This window comes from Salmo salar, chromosome 21 (assembly GCF_965601325.2).
Source record: "Salmo salar chromosome 21, fSalSal1, whole genome shotgun sequence".
NCBI lineage: Eukaryota > Metazoa > Chordata > Actinopteri > Salmoniformes > Salmonidae > Salmo > Salmo salar.
The window spans coordinates 2,042,554-2,069,741 of NC_138311.1; the positions used below are offsets into that span (position 1 = coordinate 2,042,554).

The 27,188-nt window shown below is 44.1% G+C and overlaps 1 protein-coding gene across 3 annotated transcripts in view; it reads left to right on the forward strand.

The window, feature by feature from the left end:
• The window catches only part of tbc1d4 (TBC1 domain family, member 4), a 160,712-nt gene that overhangs the window by 85,855 nt on the left and 47,669 nt on the right, over positions 1-27,188 (forward strand). Inside the window, exons 10-12 of one of the 3 annotated variants that reach the window (XM_014163748.3) lie at positions 3,748-3,876; positions 7,158-7,220; positions 12,739-12,974. In XM_014163748.3, coding sequence (XP_014019223.1) covers positions 3,748-3,876; positions 7,158-7,220; positions 12,739-12,974 — 428 coding nt within the window. Of the gene's footprint in view, positions 1-3,747; positions 3,877-7,157; positions 7,221-12,183; positions 12,333-12,738; positions 12,975-26,014; positions 26,035-27,188 lie in introns of those variants that run through there. The other 2 variants (XM_045704356.2, XM_045704357.2) reach the window with 2 other exon arrangements.

The following is a 27,188-nucleotide window of genomic DNA, read 5'->3' on the forward strand; positions in this document are numbered from 1 at the left end:
ATAAACAGAGACAAGAAGAACAAGATCTTGTCAGAGAGGGCACTTCCTGTAAGGAATCTTCTCAGGTTTTTGCCTGCCATATGAGTTCTGTTATACTCACAGACACCATTCAAACAGTTTTAGAAACTTTAGGGTATTTTCTATCCAAAGCAATTATATGCATATTCTAGGTACTGGGCAGGAGTAGTAACCAGATTAAATCGGGTACGTTTTTTATCCGGCCGTGTCAATACTGCCCCCTACCCCCAACAGGTTAACTTGACATTAGGTTTATGCAGTTTTACTACACAATAAAAAAAATGTAAAGCCGTGTTTGGCATGATTACCTAGACATACTGACCAGCTCCAATAGACAGGCGCATGCTGTATGGTTGACCAATCCAAACTCATCTCTTGGCATGTCCAGCCCACTCATTATCTCAACCAATCATGGCTAGCGAGAAGATTGCTTGCTTTTTCTGTGGCTAAACCAACTAGGCTCATAATTTAACACTTTTATTCGTATTTACAGATGGGATACACGTTTGATATTAAGGCACATGAAAGTTCACATGTTTGAGAAGGGATTTCTGCCAAAACCGCATTTTTACGTTCTAACAGCTCTCCTGTGAAGTCGTGACTTGTGACTTACAGTGGTTCCTCCTTTAAAAGTTACATCATACTGCGGCACACCTTGCGGGCTGCTGCAGCATTCTGTGGCATGTTACCTAATTGTCAGCCATATTTTCTGTTACTGCTAGTTTGACCACCAGAGGGCATCTTTGAGAAGTATTTGATAGTCTTCCATATTGGAGGCACGTGGGAGACCGGGGTTCAATTCCCTGACGGGGAGGAAGGAGTAGACTGTCCTTGTAAATAGGAATTTGTTCTTAACTAATTGCATGTGTTATTTCATAGTTGTGATGTCTTCACTATTATTCTACAATGCAGAAAATAGTAAAAATATAGAAAAATCCTGGAATGAGTAGGTGTGTCCAAACTTTTGACTGGTACTTGCTTAATTAATTTAATTAATATTATGGTGTTTTTATTCCATGAAAAACGAAAAACCCTCTGGGTAAATTCAGTCCGTTTCGCTCTCGGAGCATACACTGGACATTCGGACCAAGGAGTACTGTTGATTTGAGCGTTCTGGCCTTACAACAGCAGTCAAGCACCCAAGCTAACCTTGGCTAGCTTCCTAGCTACTTCAGGACACAAATGAGACCACTCTGACCATTTTACTCGCCCTAGCAGAGCTGGTTAGGCAGTTTCGTGTAAACCAGAGCATTGGTGACTGTAACTGTGCTGCTGGAAACAATTTAATTACACTTTTTGCCATCGTTTACTGAAAACCGGCCATATTCAACGGGTGTTGAGCGCACATCAATTCATTATTCTGCGCTCTGGTACACTCAGACGAGAGTGCTCTGAAATCGGAGTAGATAGCCAGAGCGAATTTACGAAAGTACCCAAATGTCCATTGAGAACGCACAATGGCTATACCATTTAGCTAAGCTAAGAATGACGGGAATAATCAAGTCAATAAATGTTGGGTAGTTAGATAGCCTATAGTTAATATACTGGAAAGTTTGATGAATAACTACTAATGTTAGGTAGATAGCTAACATGCCGGTACATACTGCTGTAATGATATGCTATGTGGTTCGTAAGGACTGCGTAGCTAACAAATTGTCAGCTAACATAACGTGTAAGGTAACTTATTTGAAAAGTCATTACTTTATTACATTGAGTAGCAAGCTACCGCAAGGTTGCGCTCTATCGACTCACATTCTCCACTGGTTGAAATGAAGTATCTCATTGGAATACTACACCTATCCTGTGTCCTCAGATTAATGCAGATGAAGGGAGTTAGATATGCATGGGTGTATTTCTATATTCATGAATTACAAATCAGCCTTTACTTAAATCATGTTTGTAGTCTATTGCATAGTTAAAGTGTATAATTATACACTGTTGAATACACTGTTGAAGTGTATAATTGTAATACAGTACATGTAGACACAGCATCATTCAAAGAATGGAGTTTGATACACCTGGTATTGGATATGATTGAAAAAGAATCTCAGAGATTCATACCTGAACCACACCTTTATTTGCCAAGGAAGAATACATGATCAGTGAATATATTCAATGTACAGGCTACAATGTGGGGGATCTCATGTGTGGTAATAACTACAGTACATGTGTATATAGGACTTGCATCCTTGGCACAATAAAGTTATTATATTCTACTCTATCCATAGGCTTCATTAATGCCATTCAGTCTTGAAGTTGATACAACAACTATGATAGCTGAGGTTCATAGATTGGTATGAATATTAGTTCAGAACCTAACGTTTTAGGGTCCATACACAGATCGGCTACATGCTGTAGCTAGCTACACATCCATAGTCATACAGTTATTTTTATCCTCCGCTACACAATTAGCAAATAAATAGTTAGCTAGCTATGTTACTTCAGCTGTATTGCATGGCAAATATAAGCAAGGCAAGCTAACACAATTATACATTCAATTTGCAGTAAATGCTTTAGCTAGCTAGATTCGTTACATCCACTGTTTCACAAGACGACAGCCTGGTTTGCTGGTTTTCTCAAGAGTCCCTAAAACATTAAACAACACGAATTACACATTCATACTCATGTCATAACGCTAGCTAGCTAGCTGGCTAATGTTAGCTAGTCAGTAACTTGCTAAATAGCGATTTTCGTAAATTAACTTCATGACAAAAAAAAATGCACAAACGTTTGTCTCTACATTAACTAACATATTCCTTTCAATTGTACAGTTTTTACTTGACTCGTTATGACGTTATAACTACTTACATTTGCTTCCACCGTAATGTTTTGTCAGCCATCTTTGCTGAAGAAAGTCACCAGGGACGGGTGGCTCGCGTCAAATTCATCATTGGAACCACTCAATATGATTGGTCATATAAAAACCTTGGGACCCAAATGCATACTGAGTGCTCTAACTCCCCCTTGTGGTGGTCTGGAGCAATGAAGCCGTGACGCTGGGTACCTCTATGTCCCGCGGTGCATGCTCGCAACTTTTAAAGGAGGAACCACTGTAGTTTCCTGAATCTGGTCACATGTGGGAACTGTTGGAAAAGCATTCCAGGTGAATCTGGTTGAGAGAATGCCAAGAGTGTGCAAAGCTGTCATCAAGGCAAAGGGTGGCTATTTGAAGAATCTCAAATATAAATAAACACCTTTTTGGTTACTACATCATTCCATAATGTGTTATTTCATAGTTTTGATGTCTTGACTATTATTCTACAGTTTAGAAAATCGTAAAAATAAAGAAAAACCCTTGATTGAGTAGGTGTTCTAAATGTTTTGACTGGTAGTGTGTAAAGTATTTATAAGTATACATAGCCCTCACTTTAGATTAGGGACTGCAAAAAGTCTTCACTGGTGATGAGTAAATGGTTTATAAGGACTAATGTGAAACATTATGAATGCCTTATAAATGGTTTATACTGAACGGTATTATGAAGTGTTACTGAAAGTTCTTTGTAACTATGTGCACAAGTTCAGTGTTATACACAGAATCGTACCGGTTTGGACTATGATTGAATTTTTTAAGAAATAGTTTTTACACCTTCTTTTCTATGCTGTCTATACAGCATAGAAAAGAACCTGACTGTTTCTGCATTTAAACAGCACTGTTGCCCCAAATAGAACCAGGTTGTCGTAGTGGTTTTGGCAGTGGCATAACCTTTGACCTTTATCTGTGTGTACCAGAAAACCCCCAACACCACGACAGCACCAGCGGACAGCACAGCGGCGACAGGCGGCCGCTTCAAACTTGACATCCTGAAGAACAAGGCCAAGAGCTCGCTGACCAGCTCACTGGAGAACATTTTCTCACGGGTAAAACCACTATGTCTGTCTCTGTCTTTTAATCTATAGTTCTCTATTTATTGTTCACTTTATCTCTATTAAGTCTGTCCTGTCTCCTTCGCTGTCTCTGTCTTTCTCACTCTCTGTCTATCAGCCGGTCTCTTTCTCTATTTCCCCTCCTTCCCTGCCCTTCTCTTTCTGTCTTTTTCTGTGTCTGATCAAATCCCTAGAGAATATCTTCTCAAGGGTTCCAAATATCTGTGTCTTGTCTCACCCTGTTTCTTGTCTTGGTCTTTTTCTTTGTCAGGTGTCCATGAATCTGAAACCTTTGCTGCCATCTGTTACTATTGTAAATGCATATCCTAAGAATACAGTGCATTCAGAAAGTATTTAGACCCCTTGACTTTTCCACATTTTGTTAGGTTACAGCCTTATTCTAAAATTGATTCAATACAAAAGGTTCCTCATCAATCTACACACAATACCCCATGATGACAAAGCAAGAAGAGGTTTTTAAAATGTGTAGCAATTTCTTTTAAACTTAAATACCTTAAATATTCAGACCCTTTGCTATGAGACTCGAAATTGAGCTCAGGTGCATCCTGTTTCCATTGATCATCCTTGAGATGTTTGTACAACTTCATTGGAGTCCACCTATGGGAAATTCATTTGATTGGACATGATTTGGAAAGGCACACACCTGCCTATATAAGGTCCCACAGTTGACAGTGCATGTCAGAGCAAAAACCAAGCCATGATGTCGAAGGAATTGTCCGTAGGGCTCCGAGACAGGATTGTGTCGACGCACAGATCTGGGGAAGGGTACCAAAACATTTCTGCAGCATTGAAGGCCCCCAATATCACAGTGGCCTCCATCATTCTTAAATGGAAGACGTTTGGAACCACCAAGACTCTTCTTAGAGCTGGCCGCCCGGCCAAACTGAGCAATCGGGGGAGTAGGGTCTTGGTCGGGGAGAAGCCGATGGTTTGTCACAGTGACCCGATGGTCACTGACAGAGCTCCAGAGATTCTCTGTGGAGATGAGAGAACCTTCCAGAAGGTCTCTGTAGCACTCCACCAATAAGGCCTTTATGGTAGAATGGCCAGACGGAAGATACACCTCATTGAAAGGCACATGACAGCCCACTTGGAGTTTACCAAAAGGCACATTTTATTTATTTATTTAACCTTTATTTAACTAGGCAAGTCAGTTAAGAACAAATTCTTATTTACAATGACAGCCTACCGGGGAACAGTGGGTTAACTGCCTTGTTCAGGTGCAGAACGACAGATTTTTACCTTGTCAGCTCGGGGATTCGATCCAGCAACCTTTCGGTTACTGCTCTAACCACTAGGCTACCTGCTGCCCCAAAGATACAGTGAGGGAAAAAAAGTATTTGATCCCTTGCTGATTTTGTACGTTTGCCCACTGACAAAGAAATGATCAGCCTATAATTTTAATGGTAGGTTTATTTGAACAGTGAGAGACAGAATAACAACAAAGAAATCCAGAAAAACACATGTCAAAAATGTTATAAAATGATTTGCATTTTAATGAGGGAAATAAGTATTTGACCCCCTCTCAATCAGAAAGATTTCTGGCTCCCAGGTGTCTTTTATGCAGGTAACAAGCTGTATATTTTATGGCTTAAATGTTGACTGGTTTTCTTTCATCAAGCTGCAAAGAACCCTTTACTGGCTCAAACAGCCGACCAATCTGCCTCCTACTAACCCTTAGTAAACTTTTTTTTTAAATGGTTTGAACAAATAAAATGCAATTTCACAGTAAACAAATCAACAACATAATTTCAGTACGCTTATAGAGAAGGGCATTGAACATGTACAGCACTTACACAAATGACTGATGTTTGCCTGAGAGAAATTGACACTAAAATGATTGTGGGGCTGTTTTGTTAGACTTCAGTGCAGCTTTTGACATTACGGATCATGATCTGCTGCTGGAAAAATGTAATTGTTATGGGTTTACATCCCCTGCTATATTGTGGATTGAGAGTTACCTCTCTAACAGAACACAGAGGGTGTTCTTTAATGGAAGCCTCTCCAACATACTGTAATACAGATCTGACATTTCCCAGGGCAGCTTTCTAGGCCCCTTACTTTTTTCAATCTGTACTAATGATATGCCACTGGCTCTGAGTAAAGCCTGTGTGTCTATGTATGCTAATGACTCAAGATTATACACGTCACCTACTATAGTGAGTGAAATCACTGCAACACTTAACAAGGAGCTGCAGTCAGTTTCTGAATGGGTGGCAAGGAATAAGTTAGTCCTAAATATTTCAAAAACTGAAAGCATTGTATTTGGGACAAATCAGTCACTATGAGAGGTATTACAGGTATTGACATGTTGAATGCACCGAGCTCTCTGTCTAAACTACTGGCACACAGCTCGGACACCCATGCATACCCCACAAGACATGCCACCAGAGGTCTCTTCACAATCCCCAATTCCAGAACAGACTATGGGAGGTGCACAATACTACATAGAGCCATGACTACATGGAATTCTGTTCCACATCAAGTAACTCATGCAAGCAGTGAAATTAGATAAAATAAAAACAGATAAAATGCACCTTATGGAACAGTGGGGACTGTGACGAGACACACACACAGACTCAGACACATGCGCGCACACACACACACATGATACCATACGCACTATACACACATGTACACATGGATTTTGTGTTGTAGAAATGTGTGTGAGGGCACACACTTAATGTGTTGTGAAATATGTTGTGGAATATATTGTAATGTTTTTAAAATAGCATAACCGCCTTAATTTTTCTGGACCTCAGTAAGAGTAGTTGCTGCCTTGGAAGCAGCTAATGGAGATCCATAGTAAATACAAATACAAATCCCTAACCTTGACCCTATCATCACGCCTAATCTTAAGCTTAAAGCCAACCCTAACCCCAGTCCTAAACCTATTCTAGTCTCTTACCCCCGACACTATAACTTCACTGCTAGATCTGCCGGTTGAATATCCACACCCTAAACAAAATCTTATCATGGGTTAACATGGTTTAATTATTTAATTATTTGAATTATCTAGAAGGTTTTCTTCGGAATCTTCTTAAATTCGGTTCGATGCCTGGGGTGGAATATTGAAATTATCCAATTGATGTGAGAACTCACTTGTCAATTGCTATCAGGCTTAGGGACACGTTTTTGATATTCCACGTCAGCAAAATATTGAACCTGTTTGAAATCAGGTTCAGTTATGTAACGTGCGGCTCACAAAAAGTTAACACGTTTACATCAACCATATTTATCTCTTGTCTCCTCAGGGCGCCAACCAGATGAGAGGTCGCTTGGGAAGCATGGGAAGCATGGGGGGGAGCTTTGAGAGAGTGAGTATTCCATATGGAATGGGAAAATTCCCAGAGCATCTCACTCGATGGTAGCAGTCTCTCCCTCTCTCTCTTTCTCTCTCTATATATATTTTCTCTCTCTCGCTCCCACCTCTCACTCCCTCTCTTCCCTCTCTGTTGCTCTTCCTCCCTCTCTCAATCTCTCTCTCTTTCCCCCCCTCTTTCCCCCATCTTGCTTTCTTTCCCCCTCCCAAAGCATCTCACTCGATGGTAGCAGTCTCTCTCTCTCCCCCTTTCCCTCTTTCTCTGCCCCTTTCTCCCCCCTCTCTCCCCCCTCTCCCTCTCTGTTCAATTTGTGCTATTGAAATGTGCCGTGTTGCTACACAACTTTCCGTGGAAAAAGAAAAAGCCAGTTAGGTTGGAGAGCAAAAAGGGGCTTAGGTGGGGGCTTGGCAATGAGTGCGGTCGGCTGTCCATGTGGCTACATTTTAGAGGCCCCCATGTTGGCGCTGTAGAGAAATCTGAGCATTTTTAAGGCAATTTCCTGCAGTTCTACCCATTTTTCCATGGAGCTGAGCTTTTTTTGTTTGTTTGTTTTCTAGTGCTAACTTTGCTAATAGTTACTTTATTGAGGAAAAGTGCACAAACTATTCCTGCTATTTTATGATGAATGCACAAACTGGTAATCACTCTGGATTACGGCGTCTGCTAAATGACAAAAATGTAAATGTAAAATATTTTAAAGCAAATTTTCTGCAAAACTACAGATTTTGCCAAGCAGCTGAGAGAAAATGTTCCAGTTTTAAAGCAAATTTTTTGCAATTCTACATATTCTGCCATGCAGGTGAGAGAAAATTGTGCCATTTTAAAGCTTGTTTCCATCAATTCTATTAATTTTGCCATGGATAATACAATGCTGGAAAACCTGGGAATATTCATGGCAGAAAAGATAATGGACCTACAGTGAGGGAAAAAAGTATTTGATCCCCTGCTGATTTTGTACGTTTGCCCACTGACAAAGAAATGATCAGTCTATAATTTTAATGGTAGGTTTATTTGAACAGTGAGAGACAGAATAACAACAAAAAAATCCAGAAAAACGCATGTCAAACATTTTATAAAAGGATTTGCATTTTAATGAGGGAAATAAATACACTGCTCAAAAAAGGGAACACCTAAACAACACAATGTAACTCCAAGTCAATCACACTTCTGTGAAATCAAACTGTCCACTTAGGAAGCAACACTGATTGACAATAAATGTCACATGCTGTTGTGCAAATGGAATAGACAACAGGTGGAAATTATAGGCAATTAGCAAGACACCCCCAATAAAGGAGTGGTTCTGCAGGTGGGGACCACAGACCACTTCTCAGTTCCTATGCTTCCTGGCTGATGTTTTGGTCACTTTTGAATGCTGGCGGTGCTTTCACTCTAGTGGTAGCATGAGACGGAGTCTACAACCCACACAAGTGGCTCAGGTAGTGCAGCTCATCCATGATGGCACATCAATGCGAGCTGTGGCAAGAAGGTTTGCTGTGTCTGTCAGCGTAGTGTCCAGAGCATGGAGGCGCTACCAGGAGACAGGCCAGTACATCAGGAGACGTGGAGGAGGCCGTAGGAGGGCAACAACCCAGCAGCAGGACCGCTACCTCCGCCTTTGTGCAAGGAGGAGCAGGAGAAGCACTGCCAGAGCCCTGCAAAATGACCTGCAGCAGGCCACAAATGTGCATGTGTCTGCTCAAACGGTCAGAAACAGACTCCATGAGGGTGGTATGAGGGCCCGACGTCCACAGGTGGGGGTTGTGCTTGCAGCCCAACACCGTGCAGGACGTTTGGCATTTGCCAGAGAACACCAAGATTGGGAAATTCGCCACTGGCGCCCTGTGCTCTTCACAGATGAAAGCAGGTTCACACTGAGCACGTGACAGACGTGACAGAGTCTGGAGACGCCATGGAGAATGTTCTGCTGCCTGTAACATCCTCCAGCATGACCGGTTTGGCGGTGGGTCAGTCATGGTGTGGGGTGGCATTTCTTTGGGGGGCCTCCATGTGCTCGCCAGAGGTAGCCTGACTGCCATTAGGTACCGAGATGAGATCCTCAGACCCCTTGTGAGACCATATGCTGGTGCGGTTGGCCCTGGTGTGGTTGGCCCTTGGTCCTCCTAATGCAAAACAATGCTAGACCTCATGTGGCTGGAGTGTGTCAGCAGTTCCTGCAAGAGGAAGGCATTGATGCAATGGACTGGCCCGCCCGTGCCCCAGACCTGAATCCAATTGAGCACATCTGGGACATCATGTCTCGCTCCATCCACCAACGCCACGTTGCACCAGGAGTTGGTGGATGCTTTAGTCCAGGTCTGGGAGGAGATCCCTCAGGAGACATCCGCCACCTCATCAGGAGCATGCCCAGGCGTTGTAGGGAGGTCATACAGGCACATGGAGGCCACACACACTACTGAGCCTCATTTTGACTTGTTTTAAGGACATTACATCAAAGTTGGATCAGCCTGTAGTGTGGTTTTCCACTTTAATTTTGAGTGTGACTCCAAATCCAGACCTCCATGGGTTGATAAATTGGATTTCCATTGACAAGATCCTCCCGTGTAGTTCTGGGCTGATTCCTCACCGTTCTCATGATCATTGCAATTCCACGAGGTGAGATCTTGCATGGAGCCCCAGGCCGAGGGAGATTGACAGTTCTTTTCTGTTTCTTCCATTTGCGAATAATCGCACCAACTGTTGTCACCTTCTCACCAAGATGCTTGGCGATGGTCTTGTAGCCATTCCAGCCTTGTGTAGGTCTACAATCTTGTCCCTGACATCCTTGGAGAGCTCTTTGGTCTTGGCCATGGTGGAGAGTTTGGAATCTGATTGATTGATTGCTTCTGTGGACAGGTGTCTTTTATACAGGTAACAAGCTGAGATTAGGAGCACTCCCTTTAAGAGTGTGCTCCTAATCTCAGCTCGTTACCTGTATAAAAGACACCTGGGAGACAGAAATCTTTCTGATTGAGAGGGGGTCAAATACTTATTTCCCTCATTAAAATGCAAATCATTTTATAACATTTTTGACATGCGTTTTTCTGGATTTTTGTTGTTGTTATTCTGTCTCTCACTGTTCAAATAAACGTACCATTAAAATTATAGACTGATCATTTCTTTGTCAGTGGGCAAATGTACATAATCAGCAGGGGATCAAATACTTTTTTCCCTCACTGTATATATTTTTTTATAATACAATCTTTGAGAACTAACAATGTGTTGTTTTTCTCAAACATAATAACAAAGTGAATACTGTTAAATTCATTTTTTTTTTCTCCCTTACTGTCTAGCTTTTATTTTGGTGATTGTTAGTTCTCAAAGATTGTATTATAAAAATATATAGGTCCATTATCTTTTCTGACACATGAATATTCCCAGGTTTGTTCCTAAATGTATTTTCCAACGTAGCCTGGACGGTTGTTTAATGGCGGAGTTGTTCACTCTAGTGTCACAACGATGCAAAATGTGGGACGGGGGTGTGATGTCGACCCTCTGGTCAATTCCCCCCCCCCCCCCCCCCCCCCCCCTCAGACATTTTGGCGATGGGCAGGGGCGGGGAGAGGCAGGGAGGGTACATGTTATACCTTAAATTAGGGTACCCCAACTGATTTTATTTCGCCCCCAAAAAATGTTTCATTGTCGGACTTAAAAGGCTGATTTTAATTTTGTAAATATGATACAAACTATTCCCACGCATAATTAAGAGATATATGTGATCGTATACAAATCTAAGCAAGGTTTGAAATTATTATGTTTTAGTCAAATGTTATATCTGTTTGGCTTTCTTGCGGTCAATTTGCAATCTACAAATTATTTGTAATTATGTTCTGGCCCCCTGACCATCCACTCAAGAAAAAATTGGCCCGCTTCTGAATCTAGTTGATGATCCCTGCTTTAAATCATAGTCGGACCACACACACAAACATATGAGTCCTCACATGCCCCAGAAGTGTGAGTGGGTTTGCTTTCTCCTGTAAAAACATCACAAGATGTACATCACAAGCACCTACAACAAGTATGCAAAGTTACCACCTTCGCTCACAGTTCACAACAACCAAAACATAGAAATATAGTATTACTCAACAACAATAGCTCCCCTCCCTCCCCCGATCTACCAGTCTTTCACTCATTATCCGGTCATATAATTTTTTTAATTAAATATTCTTACTCAGCACATGGGGCAAGCACATCTCTCCAAAATCAAGGAAGGTGTCAGATGTGTTATTCTATTCACCTTAGTTGCCTTTTCCCACAGCTGACTGTTTGCGCATGTGTGTTCGTGCGTCTTGGTCTCTGGGAGTCTGTGTGTACATGTGTGTACATGCATGTTTTTGTGGGTCAATGTTTTTGTCTGTCTTTGTGTCTCTATCTGTGTATGTCTCTGTGTGGTGTGTTACCCCCTGGCCCCGGGACCTGTGTTTTGAGCTGAGTGAGGCCTCTACTATGATCTGAGGACGGTCTCCGGACACAGAGGCCAGGGTAGGAAACAGAGACGGGATGTGTCCAGCTCTGTGTCTGCTGAGCAATGCCTCAATACTTCCTCTACACTTCCTTGTAAACAGGCCCTCCAACACTGGAACTGGAGGGGCCTATACTAGCCTCTTCACAATGTGAAATGGGCCTGGTCCCAAACCAAACAAATGTACCTCTGAGTCATATCCCAAAGCCCTTGTTGGTCTGTGGCAGCGCTGAATGGACTGACTAGGTTTGAGGAACATAGGAATAATTCCACCCCCAACCTCTCTACAAGCGATGTGGAGTTACTGTATTTAACCTTTATTTAACCTTTATTTAGGCAGGGGAGACCAATTAAGGCCAAGGTATCTTTTTCAAGGTAGCCCTGCATTTTTCTTACATGTCAGATGTGTGAGAGGGAGTCGGGGACGGCGTAAGGGTAGGGATGGAGGGTTTGGTTTGGAACGGAGCTGTGCAGTGCCTTCCCTCCTGTAGTGTGATGCAGTGAGTCACAGGGTGCAGCTTATTAGAGTACAATAGATGAGTCGAGCAGCATGGGGAGGCACACAGGCGGCAGGGAATAGGACTAAGAGAGTTGGAGTGTGTGGAGTCGTACCGTATTGCGTGAGTGAGGACACTTGCTAGTAGTAGGTAAGTGCAGACCTGTTGGCTTTGAAATGGAGTGTGGAAATTGTATTGCTAGTAATTGCTTAAGTATTTTAGTTTTCGGAATCAGATTGGATTCTTTGCAGGATTTGTTATGTATCATAGCAGCAAGTTTTGTATTCTAGCTGTGTTTGATTTCTATCCTAGAGTGTCATTTGGTCTAACTTGTGTGCACCTTAATGCATTCTCCAGAGTCTAGAGTCCACCTCATGCAACACTATTCTGGTCTCAGATCTGTTTGTGCTGTATAGCCAACTCCTGCATGCCAAAGACAATAGGAGTTGGCTATACAGCACAAACAGATCTGAGACCTGGTTAAATCAACAGAAGCTATGGGGTCAGGAAGTGTATTAATTCATCATCCTCATCTTCATCACTCTGTCCCCTCCAGGCGGACGATTCTCCCGGTGACTCCCCACCAGGCACGCCCCCTGGTTTCCCTGATGACGACCCAGATGCCCTCCAGTTCCGGCGGCGTGCCCACACCTTCAGCCACCTGCCCGTGAAGAAGCGCATCTCGTTCAACGACGCACCCACCCAGGGAGTCCAGCAGGGGGGCACTGGTACCCACAGCAAGGCCCTGCTCCGTAGGCAGCAGTCTGTCAACCCCGAACTACTGCAGAGCAGGTAAACAAACAAAGAAACAACATGACCCAACAGGCCATGACACGAAGCACACCACCACACACACACACACACACACACAAAACGCAACACACTTCACTTCCTGTTATCCTTATGTCACTTCCTTCCCACGTGACTAGAATGAGATAAAGATGGACCAAATGGACCCTGGCCCCAATAGGTTGGTTCTGTTTAGTTCCAGTAATTGGGAGTTCCATTTACAATGCCTTCAGAAAGTATTCCTACCCTTTGACTTATTCCACATTTTGTTGTGTTACAGCCTAAATTCAAAATGGATTCCAAAAAATGTCTTCTCTATCTACACACAATACCCCATAATGACAAAGTGAAAACAGGTTTTTAGAAATGTTAGCAAATTTATTGAAGATGACATATCGAATTTACATAAATATTCACATCCCTGAGTCAATACTTTGTAGAAGCACCTTTGGCGGCGATTACAGCTTTCACTCGTTTTCGGTATGTCTGTATCAGCTTTGTACATCTGTAATTGGAGATTTTCTTAGATACTTCCCTGCAGAGTTTCTCAAGCTCTGATAAGTTAGATGGTTAGATGGCAGTGAACTGAAATCATCAAGTCACAGATTTTCAATGGGATTCAAGTCTGGGCTTTGGCTCAGCCACTCAAGGACTTTAACATTATTCTGAAGCCATTCCGGGTTTGCTTTGGCTGTATGCTTGTGGTCATTGTCCTGTTGGAACTGCCATGTGCCTTTTTCTCAGGAGTGGATTCTGTCTGGCTGTTGTCCCATAAAGCCCAGATTGGTGAAGTGCTGTAGAGACAGTTGTCCTTCTGGCAGGTTCTCCCATCTCAGCCAAGGAACTCTGTAGTTCTATCAGAGTGGTCGTTGGGTTCTTGGTCACCTCCCTCACCAAGGTCCTTCTTGCCCGGTTGATAAGTTTGGTCGGACGGCCAGCTCTAGGCAGAGTCTGGGTAGTTCCATATTTTTTTCAATTTTCAATGATGGAGACCACTGTGCTCTTGGAAACTTTCAACACTCTAGAAATTGTTTTATACCCTTCCCCAGATATATGCCTCATCACAATTCTATCTCGGAGATCTACCGACTTCATGGTATAGTTTCTGCTCTGACATGCATTGTCAACTGTGGACCTTATATAGACAGGTGTGTTTCTTTCTAAATCATCCAAACAATTGAATTGGCACAGGTGGACTCCAATCAAGTTTTAGTGACATCTCAAGGATGATCAAAGGACATTGGATGCACCTAAGCTACATTTGGAGTGTCAGCAAAGGGGTGTGAATACTTGTGTAAATCTGATTTCTGTATTTCATTTTCAATAAATCCCCCCCCCCCAAAAAAAAAATGTTTTCATTTTGTCATAATGGGGTATTCCGTGTAGATTGAATGACTATTCTGTTTGTTCTATTTCTATGTGTGTAGATGCAGATCTACTTCTGAAGCTTCTCTCATTCTAGCCTGGTGATTTGCCCTAGTCAACTGTTGTGTATACAGCATCTTGTGATGAGGAAACATGCTTTATTTGTGATGTAAATAAGATTGGCATAGGGCCTTTTATAAAATAGCACCTCATATTGTACTTGAATGTGGAATATGTTCTTTAGGGGCTAATGCTAGCAATGACACATTGACAGCTACTGTTATTGAAATATTGATGGAAAGTTTTGTTTTTAAGCTGGAATTCGTAATGGTGAAACTGCCACATTCATTTTACAACAGCAAGGAAGTTACTTTAAACAACTAACACAGTTTTTTTCCTCAGATTTCATTGCACACGTGATAGAACAGCAGAGTATTTACTGCAAAAAAATATATGTTTACAGGATGCTGGATGCTCCTCTCCTACATTGCATCTATAAAACAATAACAAATGTGCTGGGGTGAACAGTGGCACTGTTCTCCTTATGCGGATTTCAGATTTAAGACGCTAAAACTAACTGTCATGGAAAGTCCACACTAATGAGTATGTCACTAACTGACAAATAATTTATGCACCCATCATCTGTTCTACATCAACAATGTAATCTATTTTACATTCTTCAATTTCTTATTATGTGAATGGCTTTCCCACCATAACAGATTTGATTTGATTCCCTTTAAAACAAGTCAATCAGGTCTAGTTTCTGCTCATGAACATTCTTTTTCACACTCACAACACAAAAAAGAACACAACCAACAGACCCTACAAACACAGTCAACATCATAATGTCACCTAAGAGGCTCCAGCCCATGGCATGACTCTTCTTTTTTTTAAAGAACATTCATTTTGCATCCAGACCACATTTATTCCACAATAACCTTGGTTTCTTCATTTTGAACACCAGCCCCGTGTCCTACTCGAGAATGCGCAGCGTGTCGGAGAGCGAGTCCAACTTCAGTCTCTCCTCATCCTTCTCCTCTCCCACTTTCCTGAAAAGCTTTTACCAGGGCTCCTTCGGGTCCATGGGGTCTTTGGCCGACACCAGGACCCTCTGGAGGTGAGAGGGGGAGCATGCTCGCCCCCCTGCTTTGACCACACCTGAATTACCGGCCAGGGATGGCAGAGAAAATGGGAGGAGGGGTTGGTTGGGGGCATGTTTTGTCGGTGGGATGGCAGCAGCAGTTATTTGTTGCGTCCACCTAAATATTTTAACACATGGCTTTTCGTCCCTGCCTATATCTACAGTGCCTTCAGAAAGTATTCACACACCTTAAACTTTTCCAGATTTTGTTTTGTGTTTTTGTATTTCTGATACATATACAGTACCTATCAAAAGTTGACACTCCTACTCATTCAAGGGTTTTGCTTTATTTTTACTATTTTCTATATTGTAGAATAATAGTGAAGACATCAAAACTATGAAATAACACACATATGTAATCATGTAGTAACCAAAAAAGTGTTTAACAAATCTAAATATATTTATCTCATTCTATTTAGATTGTTTAAAGACTACCGCTTGAAGCTGGTTGAGAGAATGACAAGAGTATGCAAAGCTGTCATCAAGGCAAAGGGTGGATACTTTGAAGAATCTAAAATCTAAAATATAATCAACGTTCAAAACATATGTAAAACATCACAGAACAATTTAAGGATATATAGCAAATGGAAAGCAAACGAGGTTTGTCTATGGTGATACAGTAGGTGGGATGGGTTGAGAGTGGCTGAGGGGTGGGATTAAAGAGCTTATGTTTGGTAATGTATTATTGTTACAGTTGAAGTCGGAAGTTTACATACACTTAGTCATTAAAACTCGTTTTTCAACCACTCCACAAATTTATTGTTAACAAACTATAGTTTTGGCAAGTCGGTTTGGACATCTACTTTGTGCATGACACAAGTCATAATCTGTTACAAACCGATTATTTCATTTATAATTCACTGTATCACAATTCCAGTGGGTCAGAAGTGTACATACACTAAGTTGACTATGACTTTAAACAGCTTGGAAAATTCCAGAAAATGATGTCATAACGATGGCCATAATGACCATCCAAGCCGAAGAACACCATCCCAACCGTGAAGCACGGGGATGGCAGCATCATTTTGTGGGGGTGCTTTGCTGCAGGAGGGACTGGTGCACTTCACAAAATAGATGGCATCACGAGTATGGAAAATGATGTGGATATATTGAAGCAATATCTCAAGACATCAGTCAGGAAGTTAAAGCTTGGTCGCAAATGGGTCTTCCAAACAGACAATGAGTCCAAGCATACTTCCAAAGTTGTGGCAAAATGGCTTATGGACAAAAAAGTCAAGGTGCTGGAATGGCCATCACAGAGCCCTGAAAATGTGTGGTCAGAACTGAAAAAGCGTGTGCGAGCAAGGAGGCCTACAAATCTGACTCAGTTACACCAGCTCTGTCAGGAGGAATGGGTCAAAATTCACCCAACTTATTGTGGGAAGCTTGTGGAAGTCTACCCGAAACATTTGACCCAAGTAAAACAATTTAAAGGCAATGCTACCAAATACTAATTGAGCGTATGTAAACTTCTGACCCACTGGGAATGTGATGAAAGAAATAAAAGCTGAAATAAATCATTCTCTCTACTATTATTCTGGCATTTCACATTCTTAAAATAAAGTGGTGATCCTAACTGACCTAAGACACGGACTTTTTACTAGGATTAAATGTCAGGAATTGTGAAAAACTGAGTTTAAATGTATTTGGCTAAGGTGTATGTAAACTTCCGACTTCAACTGTACGTGATACAGTGAGGGAAAAATAATTTGATCCCCTGCTGATTTTGGACGTTTGCCCACTGACAAAGAAATGATCAGTCTATAATTTTAATGGTAGGTTTATTTGAATAGTGAGAGACAGAATAACAACAACAAAAAACAGAATAACGATTGTCAAAAATGTCATAAATTGATTTGCATTTTAATGAGGGAAATAAGTATTTGACCCCCTCTGCAAAAAATGACTTAGTACTTGGTGGCAAAACCCTTGTTGGCAATCACAGAGGTCAGACGTTTCTTGTAGTTAGCCACCAGGTTTGCACACATCTCAGGAGGGATTTTGTCCCAGTCCTCTTTGCAGATCTTCTCCAAGTCATTAAGGTTTTGAGGCTGACGTTTGGCAACTCGAACCTTCAGCTCCCTCCACAGATTTTCTATGGGATTTAAGGCCTGGAGACTGGCTAGGCCACTCCAGGACCTTAATGTGCTTCTTCTTGAGCCACTCCTTTGTTGCCTTGGCCGTGTGTTTTAGGCCATTGTCATGCTGGAATACCCATCCACGACCCATTTTCAATGCCCTGGCTGAGGGAAGGAGGTTCTCACCCAAGATTTGACCGTACATGGCCCCGTCCATCGTCCCTTTGATGCGGTGAAGTTGTCCTGTCCCCTTAGCAGAAAAACACCCCCAAAGCATAATGTTTCCACCTCCATGTTTGACGGTGGGGATGGTGTTCTTGGGGTCATAGGCAGCATTCCTCCTCCTCCAAACATGGTGAGTTGAGTTGATGCCAAAGAGCTCCATTTTGGTCTCATCTGACCACAACACTTTCACCCAGTTGTCCTCTGAATCATTCAGATGTTCATTGGCAAACTTCAGACAGGCATGTATATGTGCTTTCTTGAGCAGGGGGACCTTCTGGGTGCTGCAGGATTTCAGTCCTTCACGGCGTAGTGTGTAACCAATTGTTTTCTTGGTGACTATGGTCCCAGCTGCCTTGAGATCATTGACAAGATCCTCCCGTTGTAACGGATTGGTAGTCGTGGTGAAGGAATGAGGCACAGGAAGCAGCGAGCACAGGGTAGTGGCGTATTTAATGAACACTCACTCATTAAACAAAATACTCCCAAACACAGGGGATTAAATACACACGGCGTAAAATAGCGCCGACATGAACATGAGCCGTCACAATAGAAATAATCCCGCACAACACGGAAGCGGACCAGCTAACATAAATAGCCCCGCTAATTAACCAAACTAAACACAGTTGCACAAAACCAAAAAGGGAAAACCAAAAAAGGGAATCAGTGGCAGCTAATAGGCCGGTGACGACGACCGCCGAGCGCCACCCGAGCAGGAGGGGGCGCCACCGTCGGTGGGAATCGTGACAGTACCCCCCTCCTGACGCGCGGCTCCCGCAGCGCACCGACACCGGCCTCGAGGACGACCCGGAGGGCGAGGCTCAGGGCGATCCGGACGGAGGCGATGGAAATCCTTCAACATGGATGGGTCCAAGACGTCCTTCGCCGGCACCCAGCACCTCTCCTCCGGGCCGTACCCCTCCCAGTCCACGAGGTACTGCAGGCCCCTCGCCCGGCGTCTCGAGTCCAGAATGGCCCGTATGCTGTACGCCGGGGACCCCCCGATGTCCAGAGGGGGTGGAGGGACCTCCGGCACCTCACCTTCCTGCAGGGGACCAGCTACCACCGGCCTGAGGAGAGACACATGAAACGAGGGGTTAATACGGTAATATGAAGGGAGTTGTAACCGATAACACACCTCGTTTATCCTCCTCAGGACTTTAAAGGGACCCACACACTGCGGCCCCAGCTTCCGGCAGGGCACGCGGAGGGGCAGGTTCCGGGTCGAGAGCCAGACCCTGTCTCCTGGTACGAACACGGGTGCCTCACTGCGGTGGCGGTCAGTACTCCTCTTCTGCCGTCCACTGGCCTCCTTCAGGGAGTCCTGGACGGCTCTCCAGGTCTCCTTGGAGTGCTGTACCCAGTCCTCCACCGCAGGAGCCTCGGTCTGGCTCTGGTGCCATGGTGCCAGGACCGGTTGGTAACCCAAAACACACTGAAAGGGTGACATGTTAGTAGAGGAGTGGCGAAGTGAGTTCTGGGCTAACTCAGCCCAGGGAATGTACCTCGCCCACTCCCCTGGCCGGTCCTGGCAATACGACCTCAGAAACCTGCCCACCTCCTGGTTCACCCTCTCCGCCTGCCCATTGCTCTCGGGGTGAAAACCGGAGGTCAAACTGACCGAGACCCCCAGCCGCTCCATAAACGCCCTCCAGACCCTGGATGTGAACTGGGAACCTCGATCAGAGACAATGTCCTGACGTGGGTAAATAGGGCCTCCGCAGTCTGCAGGGCCGTAGGGAGACCGGGCAATGGGAGGAGACGGCAGGACTTAGAGAACCGATCCACAACCACCAGAATCGCAGTGTTCCCCTGAGAGGGGGGAAGATCTGTCAAGAAATCTATAGACCGGTGCGACCATGGCCGTTGTGGAACGGGGAGGGGCTGTAACTTCCCTCTTGGTAGATGCCTAGGAGCCTTACTCTGAGCGCACACCGAACAGGAAGAGACATAGGACCTCACGTCCTTAGCCACGGTGGGCCACCAGTACTTCCCCCTGAGACTCCGCACTGTCCTCGCCACACCAGGATGACCCGCAGTAGGTAGCGTGTGCGCCCATCGAATCAAACGATCACGAACACCGAGCGGCACATACATGCGACCCACGGGAACCTGCGCAGGCGCAGGTTCCAACCTAATGCCCGCTCGATGTCCGCGTCCACCTCCCATACCACCGGTGCCACCAGCCTAGACGCTGGAATGATGGAAGTTGGATCGATGGGCCGGTCCTCCGTGTCATAGAGACGGGACAGCGCGTCGGCTCTAGTGTTAAGGGAACCCGGTCTATAGGAGATAGTGAACCTAAACCGGGCGAAGAACATGGCCCACCTTGCCTGACGCGGATTCAGTCTCCTCGCTGCCCGGATGTACTCCAGGTTTCGGTGGTTGGTCCAGATGAGAAAGGGGTGTTTAGCCCCCTCAAGCCAGTGCCGCCACACCCTCAAAGCTTTTACCACCGCTAGCAACTCCCTGTCCCCCACATCATAGTTACGCTCCGCCAAACTGAGCTTCTTCGAAAAGAAAGCGCAGGGGCGGAGTTTCGATGGCATACCCGAGCGCTGTGATAGCACGGCACCCACCCCAGCCTCGGATGCGTCCACCTCCACTATGAATGCTAGAGACGGGTCCGGGTGCGCCAACACGGGTGCGTCGGTGAACAGGGTCTTCAACTTCTTGAAGGCTCCGTCCGCCTCCGTCAACCATCGCAAACGCACTGGCCCCCCCTTCAGCAGTGAGGTAATGGGAGCCGCAACCTGGCCAAAACCCCGGATAAACCTCCGGTAGTAATTGGCAAAGCCTAAGAACCGCTGCACTTCCTTCACCGTAGTTGGAGTCGGCCAATTACGCACGGCCTTAACGCGGTCACACTCCATCACCACCCCCGTGGTGGAAATGCGATAACCCAGAAAGGAAACGGCTCGTTTGGAAAACACACATTTCTCAGCCTTAACGGGTCAGCTCCGCAGCCCGCCCTTCCCCGGGCCGCGCGGAGCTCGGTCGGTCACGTGCAAAGGCGGTTTTCCACTCGTCTCCCTTCTTGATACGCACCAGGTTATACGCGCTCCTGAGATCCAGTTTCGTGAAGAACTTTGCTCCGTGAAATGATTCCACCGCCGTAGCGATGAGAGGTAGTGGGTAACTAAACCCCACCGTGATAGCGTTTAGACCTCTGTAATCAATGCACGGACGCAGACCTCCCTCCTTTTTCTTCACAAAAAAGAAACTCGAGGAGGCGGGTGAGATGGAGGGCCGAATGTACCCCTGTCCCAGGGATTCAGTGACATATGTCTCCATAGCTGCTGTCTCCTCCTGTGACAAGGGGTACACGTGACTCTTGGGAAGCGCAGCGTTAACCTGGAGGTCTATCGCACAATCCCCCTGTCGATGGGGTGGTAATTTAGTCGCCCTCTTTTTACAGAAGGCGATCGCCAAATCGGCGTACTCAGCGGGAATGCGCACGGGGACACCTGGTCTGGACTCTCCACCGACGTGGCACCTATGGAAACTCCTAGACACCTCCCTGAACACTCCTCTGACCACCCCTGGAGAACCCCCTGTTTCCACGAAATACGGGGATTGTGACCAGCCAGCCAGGGGACCCCCAGCACCACCAGAAACGCAGGCGAATCAATAAGGAAAAAACTAATGCGTTCCTTATGATTCCCCTGCGTTACCATGTCCAGTGGCACCGTAGACTCCCTGACTAGCCCTGACCCTAATGGTCGGCTATCTAGGGAGTGCACGGGGAAGAGGGGGTCTATCGGGCACCCGCGGTATGCCCAGCTTAATGGCAAGTCCACGATCCATAAAGTTCCCAGCTGCGCCTGAATCGACTAGCTGGGAAGAGGGAAAAAATTTAGAAAACAAAACAGGTAAGAACACGTGACCAACAGGGGGTTCTGGGTGAATCTGGTGCTGACTCACCTGGGGTGACCGAGAAGTGTTCTGCCTGCCCTCTCGACTCCCAGACTGGCTCCTCCAGCACCGGTCGGCCGTGTGTCCTCTCCGACCACAGCTGGTGCAGGAGGAGCCAGCTACTCCGGTGCCCCTTGGCACGGCCCCCCCTATTAACTACTGACTTTCAGCAGTTAACTACTGACTTTCAGCATGCATATAGGAAAGGGCTCTCAACTTGTACTGCACTGACTCTGTATTGTTAGATTTCAGTGCAGCCTTTGATGTTATTGATCATCATTTGTGACCCACCACCAGTGGCGATTTTAGCATGTCAATCTTGGTGGGGCATAAAAATAATAAAGAGAGTCGCACACTCTATATATTAACTCCCAGAAATGTGTTGGGTAAATCCCCAACGTTTCGGCATCACTGTGCCTTCCTCAGGGTAATGTCATAAACGCTTGAACCAATGACAATAGTGAGGGGTGTGTCATAATGATTAAGTTAATTAGAACGAATTAAGTGAAACTGTTAAAAAACAATAGTTTATGGCATATTGAGTATATTAGGCTATTGTTATCATATGGAAACATAATGAATATTGTACATAATATTAGCATCAGCATACATTGTTTAATTCAATTTCACATATATATTTAATTGTTTCCTATTTCATTTTTGTAATCTTTTGGTTCAACCATAATGCATAATGAGCATCATCATACGGTGAATATATTAGGTGTACGCTGATAAGCTGTAGAAAGAATAAATCCATTTACAAGACTTACAAGATTCAGACCACTAGGGGTTAATGTTTTTAGATAGGATATCCAGTAAGCCTCCCTTTGTAGTAGTAGGATCTCCGTGTTACCTCCTCTCCTTTAAGAGCAACATGCTCAATGCATGTGTATTGGAGGGAGGAGATAGGATGGTTAGCTTCAACAAAGTGAGCTGCTACTGGATAGTCAATGTTCTTACACCTGATTGAGCTGCGGTGTTCAGCTATGCGTTGTTTAATTTGTATTTTTGTTTGTCCTACGTGGGCTTTCCCACATGAACAGGTGATGAGAGAGATTACTCCCTTGGTCTTGCATGAGATGATACCCCTATCAGGGATTTTTCGACCTGTATGAGCCACAAGAGTGTCTGAGTGGGCTCAGGGGGCAGGTCAGATCTCACCAAGATATCTCCAATATTGTGACCACGCTTATAGACCACCAGTGGGGGTTCCATGAAGAGGTGTGTGATTTTTTTTGGTCTGATTGCAGAATATGCCAGTGCTTTTTCAGGATTGCTTTCATTTTCTCTGAACACGTTGTGCTTGGTGTAGAAGACAGTTGTGTTGTTTTTCTTCTTTGGTTGAGTTTTTAGAAATTCCTCTCTTGGTTTTTGAGATATTTTCATTATTGCAGCATCAAGAGTTTTGTCCTTAGAGTGTCTCGTTTTGAATTTGTCCTTTTTTTTGCATTGCTGTGAAAATCTGTCTGGTGGCTACAGATTCATTAAACCCTGCATAACTGGCTATATGGTAGACCATTCTTAGAGGGAAAGGGGATGCATACTATCTGCACATAGCAGGGTATTGTGGACTTTGTGTATAAGTCTGTGTAAATTCTGACTCAAACACAAAGTAGTTATTGGATAATAAGTTGTAAGATGCAATCATTGGATGGAGCAAGGGTAGAGTCTCTCTGCTGAAGGAGGTGTTACAGTGCCTGCAAGCCTCCAGTGTGTGGGATTTTAGTGTACAAACTCTCCACATCAAATTGGCCAGCAGGGTGCCCTCTGGTATCCTTCATAAGACCTCTATCAATGAGATCATGTGACTGGTGTCTTTGACATAAGATGGGAGATTCTCAACCATCGGTTTAATGTGGTGATCCACAAACTTTAAAATGTTGGATGTCACAGAGTCAATGGCTGCTACAATGGGTCTACCTGGGGGTGGAGACACTTGTTTGTGTAATTTAGCAATTGAATAAAAAGTTGGTATCTTAGGAAATTTCACACAGAAATTCACATTATTTTTTGGTGATTTGTCCTGATTCCAAACAGCTTTCCACTGTGGTTGAGATATTATGCTGGAATTCTAGGGTAGGGTCATGATTCAGTTTGCGATAGAAGTCACCTTTAGATAGTTGTCGGTGACATTCATTCACATAGTCACATTTGTTTTGTATACAAATTCCTCCTCCTTTGTCACATTTGTTTATGATAATCAACATAATCTGACTGTAAGAGTCATTCTCTCGTCTCTACTCAGGTTATCGTAGGATTTGTGTTTCTGTTTGTCTTTCAGTAGGTCACCTACATCATTTTCAACAATCCTGCAGAAGGTTTCTATGGATGCATTGCGTTTGGGGGGAGGTGCGAATAAATGTTTTGCTCTAAATGTGGTTCTCTCATAGTTCTCAGCTCCCTCAGCTGGGTTAATGGGTCCATCTCCTCCTTGACTCACGGTAGGACAGGTAAGTCTATTGATTAGCGTGGTAGACCTATGTATACATCTCACTTAGGATGACACTTCAAGTGGAGTCATGTTTCACTGTTATCAAAGAACTCACGCAATCTCAGATTACGGAAAAACTTGAATAGATCTATCTGGACTTCAAAGTCATTCACGTATGCAGTGGGTACAAATGATAAGCCCTTATTGAGAACATTAAGGTGAGCTGATGTCAGGGTCTGTCTTGATGAGTTGAAGACATTTAGCTCCTGTTGGACTAGGGGCGGTCCTGGATCTCAATTGGTAGGTGTCGCGGGGTGGTAGTGAATTTCTTCTTCTCCCGACGTATGCCTCAAACCCTCTTGCGTGCTGGGGGAGTTGTCCTTGATGTTGTCCCCCGTGTCCTCGTCCTCTGTTGTAGAAGAAATGCTCACCGTTGGTTGAGGAGCCAGAGTTAGCCTGTCTGTGGATAGTTGGTCTGACGGAGGAACTCAGCGTCTGTCATCGGCTTGTCTCTTCCGGTTTTGTGGTTTCTTGTGCTCAGGATCTCGACAGAGGTATATTAGTCCGTTGTTCTTTTCTTCCAAATTGCATTTATGCTTCTTGATTTTCCTCTCCCTCAGTTCGGTCGTAATCTTGGTCTGAAGGTCAGCGTTACTCTTAATGAGATCATCCAGTTTGATAGGGTCATTAAGCTCATCTCATAGAGCTTGCTGTGAATTTTCAACTGAGGTTGCGATCTCGATAATATCCTTTTTAAGTTATTCAATGATCAGAGTCATCAGGTCCAGTGAACATTTGTTAAGTATAGCACACCCCCGTTCGCAAAACTCTTCAGTGCTTTGGCCAAGTGAAGGCTCTTTACTCTTCTTTAAGTCACCACAGAGAGAGAGAAAGAGATGGACCCAGACTCACCGGTTAGTCTACCATTTTAAGTATTTTATTAGGCCTTTGTGGTCTAAAAAGGAAGGACAATACAAGCACGAGGATCCACTTTTACAGTGCATTCGGGAAAGTATTCAGACCCCTTCACTTTTTCCACATTTTGTTACGTTACAGCCTTATTCTAAAATGTGTTGAATTATCTGCACACAATACCCCATAATGTCAAAGCGAAAACCGTTTTTTAGACATTTTTGCACATATATTAAAAATAAAAAACAGATACCTACCTTAATTACATGAGTAAACAGACCCTTTCCTATGAGACTCGAAATTGAGCTCAGGTGCATCCTGTTTCCATTGAATTTCCTTGTCGTGACATTCATTGATCTGATGACTGTTATTTATCGAATCAACTAAGTATGTTTAATTGTTACCCAATTAAATTAATCATGTAACAATTAACTCATTAGGAATTTCGGGCACCACAAGAGCAGTTGTTTGAAGAGTTACCATCTCCTGAATTAAACTCTAAAGGTCTTTATCTGTCACATTCATAAAACCGTCAACGTATTAATCATTACCTCTTATCCTATCATCATTCTGAACAGTTGTAACCTTCTTGGATCTGCAAAACCCCCAGCCTTACCTATGATACAGTACCTCACAAATTGGTTTAATTATTTATTTACTAGCTAACTCCCCTTTCCTGTCTTCTACTGTTGTTCACTCTGGAAGATGCTCCTCGGAAGATAGGCTAGCCAGCCGTGTCGATGGTTCCCACTGGGTGATGAGAGTAGCGTACTACGGTAATTTGAGAGGAGTAGTACAGTAGGATGATTTGAAGAGTAGTAGGATGGTCCCACTTAGATTCGCTTTTCTAGATATTTGACTTAGGACAGCTAATCAGCCGTACCAGTGATTGTCCGAGAGGGGAGGTTTCTCCTCTCTCCACCTCGTGTTGATAGTCAGAGTTTGAATCACTTTACACGCACAGCTGCAGCCTGGCGATGTTCTGGTCTAGTCTGGGAGGTGAGTTTATTTTCTTCACCTCGTGTTGAGGTTCAAAGTTCCAACCATTTCAAATGTGTAGCTACGCTGCACGCTTTTCTGGTCTGTTAATTTCTGTTACCAAACATTTTATGCACTCTGGCCGAAGGGGACGGTTCCGTCAGCCTGACACTCTCTGACCTCACTCGGGGCGTGGCTACTTATTATGCACAGTTTATAGGAGATAGATTCTCCTATGGTTGACAGATAAAAGGGCTATATTTTTCAAGTTACTGTATTTTCTTTATAACCCTTTTAATGAGATCACAAAACATTAATTTTCTATAGATCATCTCTGACCATTCCCCACGTTCTTATGTTAGAAATATTGTTCCAGTATTCACTTTAGAAACTGTTAGAGTTTTGTTGGAAAGACTGTCTGTTAACAAAGACATTCCTAATACTGGAGGGAAAAGAGAGTCCTCTTCTGCTGTAATTTACGACAAGGTGTGAGCTGTCAACTCAGCAGCAACTCCTTCCTCCCCTCTTTGGGTGAGAGAGGGCCTGGCTACTGTCATCCACCGCCAAGTTGATCTGATCCATTCTGATCCTCACAGGACAATCAAGACATCCTTGAGATGTTTCTACAACTTGATTGTAGTCCACCTGTGGTAAATTCAATTGATTGGACATTATTTGGAAAGGCACCCACCTGTCTATATAAGGTGCAACATTTAGTGCAATCAGAGCAAAAACCAAGCCATTAGGTCGAAGGAATTGTCGTTAGAGCTTTGAGACAGGATTGTGTTGAGGCAAACATCTAGGAAAGGGTTCCACTACATTTCTGCAGCATTGAAGGTCTGCAAGAACACAGTTGCCTCCATCATTCTTAAATGGAAGAAGTTTGGAACCACCAAGACTCTTCCTAGAACTGGCCGCCTGGCCAAACTGAGTGATCTGGGGAGAAGGGCCTTGGTCAGGGAGGTGACTAAGAACCCGATGGTCACTCTGACAGAGCTCTAGAGTTTGTCTGGGGAGATGGGAGAACCTTCCAGAATACAACCATCTCTGCAGCACTCTACCAATCAGGCTTTTATGGTAGAGTGGCCAGACGGAAGCCACTCCTCAATAAAAGGCACATGACAGTTGCTAAGGCACCTAAAGAACTCTCAGACTATGAGAAACAAGATTGTGTG